This window comes from Miscanthus floridulus, chromosome 1, assembly GCF_019320115.1.
Source record: "Miscanthus floridulus cultivar M001 chromosome 1, ASM1932011v1, whole genome shotgun sequence".
Classification (NCBI taxonomy): domain Eukaryota; kingdom Viridiplantae; phylum Streptophyta; class Magnoliopsida; order Poales; family Poaceae; genus Miscanthus; species Miscanthus floridulus.
The window spans coordinates 197541811-197549952 of record NC_089580.1 but is presented as its reverse complement, the minus strand read 5'-3'; the positions used below and the strand labels follow the sequence as shown (position 1 = coordinate 197549952).

Here is an 8142-nt window from a genome sequence, read left to right as displayed (position 1 = left end):
AGAGCAAGGAGGGAGAGCGTGCCGGAACACGCTGGCTCCGGTAGCAAACAAGTGCAGTTCCAGTGCAGCATATCTATCTCCAAAACGGAAGTCTCTGCAGGGTCTGCAAAAGCTGTGGCCTTTGCCTCCTCACCGTTCAGCAGAATTATACTAGTCCGTGTGTCTGTACTTGCCACCGGAGAGGGGGGGAAAGAAGAAGGACGTCACGAAAGGAAGCCCACGCACGTTTGATGCCCCGGCGTGCAAGCGGCCAAAGGGGCCCCGTCCGGCGCAGTGGTCCGCTCCGCTGACGCCCCGCTGCGCCTTTCCAGTTTCCACCACCGCCCGTGCCGCGCTGTTGCACGGGCGGCCGGCCTGGTCTTTGGGCGGAGCCGCGGAGGTGGAGTCGGTGGCCCGACTTCGCTGTTCTAGTGACTGTGGCCGCACTAGGCGAGGTTTGGGTCGTGGTGGTGTACAAAAGCAGTCGTGAAGCACAAGCTCCCCCCTCTCTCCCTCGTCTCGCTCTCGCCTGAGCCAAGGCCAAGCAGCCAACCATCAAGTCATCCATCCATCGGCCGAGAGACACGATGGCCGTCCCTGCCGGCCTCGCCGCCTCCACCACGCTCCCGCTGCTGCTCCTCGTCTGGTGGCTCTCGCTCCTCGCGTCCGCCTGCGACCGCTGCGTGCGCCACTCCAAGGCCGCCTACTACACCTCCTCCCTCACCCTCGCCGGTACACGACGGCTCCATCGCTTGCTCTGCTTCCTTCGTCTCTAGCAATTCACCGTGGATTCTTATCGCTTCGGATTGCTGTGGCCTGACATAGTGACATGATGCAGGCGGCTCCTGCGGGTACGGCACCGAGGCCGCCTCCTTCAGCTCCGGCTTCCTCGCCGCCGCCAGCCCCGCGCTGTACCGCGCCGGCGTCGGCTGCGGCGCCTGCTTCCAGGTACCAATCACCACCGGGCCCCCGGGCCTGGACCTCTGGTATTAAAGCCGGCTTGCTGAGGCTGTTTTATCGTACCGTAGTCCGTAGGTAGATAGATTATAGCTGATATACCGGCGCTGATCGCGCTCTCGATTCCCAATCAGTCGTCTATATTTATTACCTGTGCTGTTCGTGTCCCCTGATTCGGCTTGTCTCGGCGTGCCCCCACTATGCGCAGGTGCGTTGCAAGGACAAGAAGCTCTGCGCCGCGGCGGGCGCCAGGGTGGTGGTCACCGGCCGCGCCAGGACCAACCGAACCGACCTCGTGCTCAGCAGCACCGCGTTCGCCGCCATGGCGCGCCCCGCCATGGCCAAGCGCCTCGCCGGCCTCCGCACCGTCGACGTCGAGTACAAGAGGTAAAGAAAAAGGAAATAAACACCAATCAATTAAACCAATTTCACCAACCGTGCCATGCCTTTCGTTCATAGCCTGATCGGGAGGCCGTATCGTATCTTGAATTATTTACTGCTGGCTAGTTTGGTGTGAGAAAAAAACACTATTCCTAACTGGAAATTTACGATCATTTACGAGCAAGCGAGCAGGCTCATATTCATGCTACGGTAGGAGTAGCATAGAAGACGACAGGCGCAAGAACAGTTGGGCGGTTGGTTGCCGCCATAAACTCTCCCTTGAATGAATTGCGAATGGAAACACATCAAACACCCAACCGGGACGATGATTGGTGGCTGAGTTTTGTCAGCGCCGCGCATGTGCAGGGTGCCGTGCGAGTACAAGCACAGGAACCTGTCGGTGAGGGTGGAGGACAAGAGCCGCGCGCCGGGGGACCTCGCCATCAGGTTCCTCTACCAGGGCGGCCAGACCGACATCGTCGCCGTCGACGTCGCGCAGGTACGGCTCGCCTTTTTTCTTTCCTCTGGATTAATTCGAAAGGTGTTTGGAAAGGAAATTCGGGTCTGAATGAATTGGTTTGAAATAAAGGAGCCTTTTGAGAAGAAGAAAAAAACTTTGGACGTGCAGGTGGGTTCGTCCAACTGGAAGTTCATGACGCGCGACAACGGGCCGGCGTGGAGCACGAGCCAGGCGCCGCCGGGGCCGCTCCAGCTCAGGGTGGTGGTGACGGGCGGCTACGACGGCAAGTGGGTGTGGGCCGACCGCGAGGTGCTGCCGCGGCGGTGGCGCGCCGGCGAGGTCTATGACACGGGCGTCCAGATCACTGACATCTCCCAGGAGGGCTGCTTCCCCTGCGACACGCACGAGTGGGAGTGAACGGCAGAAGCCAGAAGCTGGAACGGAATTGGGCCTCTGGCTGGCCCTGAACTCAACCGTAGAATTTCTCTAGCTCCTCCGTGCCGCTGCCTTTTTGGCTGGGCTTTGGTCGCCACAGGACTGGAGAGAGAGAGACGACTAACAGACGCTGACAGATTGACACGCGAGCGAGAGGAGAGTCCGAGTCCCCTCTCTCTCCCCTGTCCCCTGTACATGAGCTGCTGATGTGTGGGATAAGTATGAGCAGTAGTAGCGTCCCGGCGGAGGCCGGAAAGAATAATGAAACGAAAGAAAAGAACGGCGGCCTTGAGCGAGCGTGAAGCAACAAGCAACTCCGCCGCTGGCCATGGCCGATTTTCAACCGGATCACATGGCTCGTCTCGTCGTCGTTGCTTCTCGCCTGTCTGTCTTTCTGTCTCCTGCCTCGTTTGAGCTGTCTGTAATGTACAGAACAGAACGCTTTGGTGGACAATATCACACTACAGTGGGACACACCAGTTGTTTCCACTTGCATTGCTTACCGTGCTTTCCATTCCATTGCTTGGCTAGCTTAGCTCCTTGTAAATGGGTTGGTGCCTCGCCCCTCTGTGGTCAGTCAAAATTGTTTGCTTTTCCATCCGATATTCTCAAATACCGCTACGCACTCACTTATGACTATGGAACATATGCCTTTAGTTGGTATTAACTTCTATAAAATCTTGTGAATCAAATAGAGTGACATCATAACGAATTCAAATATTCTAAACTACAAAGTTGTATAAGTTTTTAATATCTACAACTTTTGTTTTGGTCACTTCTCCATCGGAGATCCTTAACTATCACTGCACACTCACTTATAACTATAGAGCATATGGACTTCTTTGGTATTAACTCTACAAAATCTTATGGTGTGTATTTGGACATCCAAACGATCCCAAAATCAAAAAGTTTGAACTACAAAGTTGTAGATCTCATCGAGTACTACAACTTTATATAAAGTTCGTTTCTGTCAAACATCATAGGAGAAAGTTATGATGTTTTCTTGCAGCGTATCTTAAAAAACCGACAGTGATGACCTAATATCATTGTCGGTTCTTGGCTAAAACCGACACTGATACTGTATCGGTGTCGGTTTTAGCCAAAAGCCGATAGGCTCCGTTCGCTGGTCTGAATCTTGGCCGAAACTGGCTGAAAAATATTGTTCTGGCTGAATTGTTGTGAGAGAAAAACACTGTTCCGGCTGAAAAAACAAGCCGAATATAGGGTAAGCCGAACGGGGCCATAGTGATGACCCAATATCAGTATCGGTTGGTCCTATCACTTTCGATTTTAGCCAAAAACTGATAGTGATGTGCCGGGAGGTATTATCACCGTCGGTTGGTTAAAAACAACATAGATGAAGCCGACCGTGAATGTCAGATCTACAGTAGTAATAGGCCGCACCAACTTCATGGAGGCAGCGCCCGACATTGTGGTCGTTTGACGGTGGAGTGCAGAGAGCTCTTCGATGTTCTTGTTCTATCATGAATTAGGTATTTGTCATGATCTTGTGTGTCACTACGCGACACTCGTGCGTGTGCATGTCCTGTAATGTTGATTGGTTATTCACAGTGCCAGTTGGCAAACATGGATGTGGTGCCGCTGGGCACATATGCCCCCCTCCTCCCTCGATCAAACAGCTACAGTAGGATGGAATACGACCTTTGGTGGCACTAAATGCTTACAACGAGTATTGTTGGTTATGAAAACTATAAAAACGCTGCAATCACGTGTTGAACCTGGCATGTGGTGGCAGGTTGCATTGAATGTGTGCATGCCGATCGTTGTAGCGTACCTGGTGCCGTCCATATGTACCGCATTTTCGCTCGACTTCAGCCTGCTTATCGATCAGTCAACAACGTTTACTCTCACAATAAACTAACATCAACTAAACTTATATGCTCAGAAATCAACCAACGAACAGAGCCGTAAAGTCCAGTGGTAGCACTACAGCATACATGCTCTGGTTAGTGGAGGCTTGTACAAGTAGCAGGGTAGTGTTGGGGGAGGGTAAAAAAGTAAACTGACACATAATTTTTTTTTTGCTCTTGGAATAGCTTGAGTATAGACACGCTTGATGCAGTAATATCTCCGAAGATAACCTAAGACATGAAAACATTTGTTTTTATTCTTTATTTTACAGCCTAAATAAGAGTCACAACCTCGGTGTGTTTAAAATGAAAAGTTTTTTTTGTATACTATTACAAGTTCAACTTTTCAAAACTGACATTTTCACTATCATTTTCTCGTAACCTCGAGCTAAACACCAAACCAAATTGCAGCATCAAATTGATTACTCACTAAATCGACCGGTACCATGGTTCCTTTGAACCCTAAAACTGAAACCCTATACTATAAAACCTAACTCTAAACCCTAAAATCATAAACCATAAACTCTAATTTGTTTAGATACCAAGATGTGCCATACACACTGTTTTGAGCATGCATCATCGTCCACGTCTAACTCTTACACACGCTGTTGCACTATTAGTCTGTCGCGTACTCTCTTGACCTTAAAATATCTGCACATCTCGCTTACCAAGGAATCTAATTATTTTAAGTTTGACCAAATATTTACACAATAATACTAATGTGTTCATGATGTGTAATAAATATCATTATATACTCGGTAAGCACACAACTCGCTTACCAAAAGAAGTGCACATCTCGCTTATAAGTAGATCCGAGAATAGATTTTCAAAACAAACTTATTTAAAGTTATAAATATTGACACTATTTTCATATAACTAGTTAAACTTAAAACAGTTTAACATCTCGAGAAATGTTATTTATTTTGGTATGTTCTGCAATACGCATGACAGCAGTATAACCGTACTGCCGGAACGGTACAAACACCACGAGCTCAGCCAAGCATTCTCTATTGCGAGCAAGCATGCATACGACGCGGGACGGACGGACGCTAGAGGCGACGATTTGCGCCACCGATCCCTTGCCCTTATTCTGAACCGTGACGGCATGGCCAGCGAACTGCTCCTCTTGCACGGTGTCCCTCCCCTCTCTGTACAGACAGCGCGCGCGCGCACGCACCGCTGCTCAGGCTACGTGCGTGCGGGGCGGCCGCCGGGTCCGTTCGAGTTCGAAATGGGTTGGCGGACGGTGCCAGTGCCTGTCGTCAACCGTCCCAGGATTCAGTGAGCGAAGACTGCACGAGATCACCACATGTAATGCAACGATCGAATGAAAACATGCGTATGACGCCGGTGACGCCGGCCGGTGGAACTCGCGCACCGGCAAATTACAATACAAGTGGCATCGCGCCGTGCAATCCTCCGGTCGGTAGGTGCCGCGGATTTCGTTCCCAACCACACCGTGCCTGCCTGCCTGCGTCTCTGTTTCGGGGGCACAAATGCACAGCATAGTCACGCCTTTCATTTCCAGAAACAGGACATGAACAAAGGGTGCAGTGCAAAGGGATCAAATGTTTAGTGCGTTTTGCTGAAGGCCAGATCAATCGTCAGATAGATATCTGAGCATCTTCTAGCTTCCAGAGATCGAATGGTTAGGTACCCTGCCGTACATCAAGCGTGCAGCATCAATCAATCGATGATCAGCGCCCTGATTACAATACAATGTGACGGATGATTTTATATATATTCTTCTGATGCGGACGAGAAGCTCTGAATGGCTGCCGGACAGAACAAGCGGTGCCGGTGAGTGAGACAGAGGCGCCGGCCCTGCGGCACAATTCGCTGTCCATCTCTGTCTGCATTAGGAAATCGGGCAGCAAGCGTACACTTGGCCTTTTGCTGCCGCGCGCGTAATCACACGGGTTGACCCATACGAAAAGGAGACTCGAATCTAGTAGTTGTTGGGAGCCATCCAAAACGAACAATTTCAAATTTAATATGAACTTCTGTTCTGTTCCGAAGTCTACTTTGGATGTTTTTTTAAAAATCACTTGCACCACTACCTTGTGTCTTCTCCTTGTTCCTACACGAGCACATCATCAGCAATGAGCTAGGTTAGGTCATCTGAATGGTAGCACTGGGGAAACCAAGCGCAGGTCTTTGTGCTTTTCTTTCTGTCTGTTCTGAAAATTTTGGTCCTGTGATGCGATCATCTGTTCGTGTCAGAACTAGCACAGGGACTGATCGTCTCCGTGTTAGGTTCAGTGTACCACAACTGGCATCTGATTACTATTCTGATCCTCACAATCAGTAGCTAAGGTCACAGTCGGCAGTACTGATGTAACACTATGCATATCTCTCGTCCGCTTGGTTCTTATCCTTAACCTAGAGCAGGTTGCAGCGTGGATATTAAACAGGGGGAGCAAGTATAGGTCGGATTCATGCGTTCATCTGTTTGGGTTTGGTTGGGGGACATGGCTTGCTTGTTTGAATCTTGTGTGCAGATTGGTCACCAACCGTAACGGTCTCGCCGTTGTGAACTTCATATTGGCACTGCACTACCTTTCTGACAGTTATTAGGTGATTCCTTGATTGCCTTGTATTCAAAAGAACAGTTATTAGGTGACTCTGTTTGTTAGGTCATCCTTAATTAGCAATCAGATATAACTACTCCTACAAGGGTTGTCAGTAACAGAAGCTCAGACAATCATTTTCTGAACTTTTTTCGGGCGAACGAATTACAGAGATATTTATATCTGATGATGAAGTGGACTGCTAACATTATTCATGAGTCACGACACCACAGGGAATGCGACGTTATATTTAATAATTAATTACTACAGTAAGACGCGTCTGCAGGGAAATGGCTGATGTTACTTTCAGAAGGATCGGGCGTCACGCTTCCTGCTGATGAAAAAGTTTGGTGGCTACTGCATTGGCAAACCCTGCTGACAGAAGACCATGTGTCGAAATATAATCTAGTGATTGGAGAAAGAAATCACAACTTGGCAATTACATACAATTCCTACTAGTAGGAAGCAAAAGCAAAGAAGCATCGCTGCTTATGCCAGAGCCATGTGGCGCTCTAGGTAATGGTCGGCGACTGAATGAATGCCGGTGAGCACGTTGGGAGAAGAAGTTTCAGTCCGTTCAGACGATTTTCAAGGCAAACATTTGTTCCTGGAGGCGACACATGTGATCTCGTGGCCAAGTTCATCAAACTGTCAGACAACGCTCTAGTCAAATACCGTATCTTTTTATTAGTACCAGATATATGCCCGTGCGTTGCACGGGAGTCATAAATTTTTGTTCACGACTACATTGATGAATTTGATCAGTTTTAGAAAATAATAAGAATTAATAATTAATCACACACCCACGCAGGCAAACCAGGAGAAAACAATTTCCAATCATCTACACACATCCTCGCCGAAGGGGCCGGGCACTCCTTCCCGGAGCGACCTCGCGTACTGGAGGCGGCTGGCCACAGCGTGGATCGGAAGTAGTATAGATGGGACTAAGAGCCTCTTTTGGTAGGACTCTGGTAGGACTTCAGTTCCGGTTCGGAGTTGTGTTAAACGCTTGTTTTAGAAAGGATTTTGTATGGAGAGCCGGTTAAGAGTTGAAGCTATTTTTTGTCTGCGTAGGAGAAACCTAAAAAACAAGCTTCGTGTGGCTTCTTGTTGTGGGTTCACGTCGTCTAGTGCGAAGGAGCCGTTTTGCCAAACGTTTTCCAAAACGGCTTCAGCTACTCCAGAGAAGCTGCTCCTTCAGAGAAGTCAGAGCCGAAGTCATTTTCAGATGAGCCAGAGCCCTGTCAAACAGGCCATAAATAAACGTCCACTCGCAGAAAAAAAGATTAAATAATCGTCCAGGTGGCTAGCAGTGTCCGGTGTATGCTTTGGTTAAGTTCCTGACTCGGCCTGTGGTTCAAGACGCGGACTCTTCCTATTGGGTCAGGACTTTGTACGGATCACCGGTGCTATACGGGTAGCGAGATTTGGTATTACCGATGATTACTTTATAGTCTTTTTAAGTTTTAAAGATAGAGATACGTAAAGT

The 8142-nt window shown here is 49.1% G+C and overlaps 1 protein-coding gene across 1 annotated transcript; it reads left to right on the top strand.

Moving 5' to 3' along the window:
* Positions 1-212: 212 nt before the first annotated feature.
* LOC136508407 (expansin-like A1) lies at positions 213-2560 on the top strand. The gene is made up of 5 exons (XM_066503076.1): positions 213-711; positions 818-927; positions 1145-1323; positions 1684-1816; positions 1946-2560. The coding sequence occupies exons 1-5, from the start codon at positions 567-569 to the stop codon at positions 2192-2194; spliced, it is 816 nt and encodes a 271-aa protein (XP_066359173.1). The 5' UTR covers positions 213-566; the 3' UTR covers positions 2195-2560.
* Positions 2561-8142: the final 5582 nt, after the last annotated feature.

Coding starts and splice junctions, on each gene's coding strand:
- LOC136508407 (XM_066503076.1), top strand. CDS start 567: ATGGCCGTCCCTGCCGGCCTCGCCGCCTCCACCACGCTCCCGCTGCTG. Junction 1,324..1,683: donor GTCGACGTCGAGTACAAGAG/GTAAAGAAAAAG, acceptor GCGCATGTGCAG/GGTGCCGTGCGAGTACAAGC. Junction 1,817..1,945: donor TCGCCGTCGACGTCGCGCAG/GTACGGCTCGCC, acceptor TTGGACGTGCAG/GTGGGTTCGTCCAACTGGAA.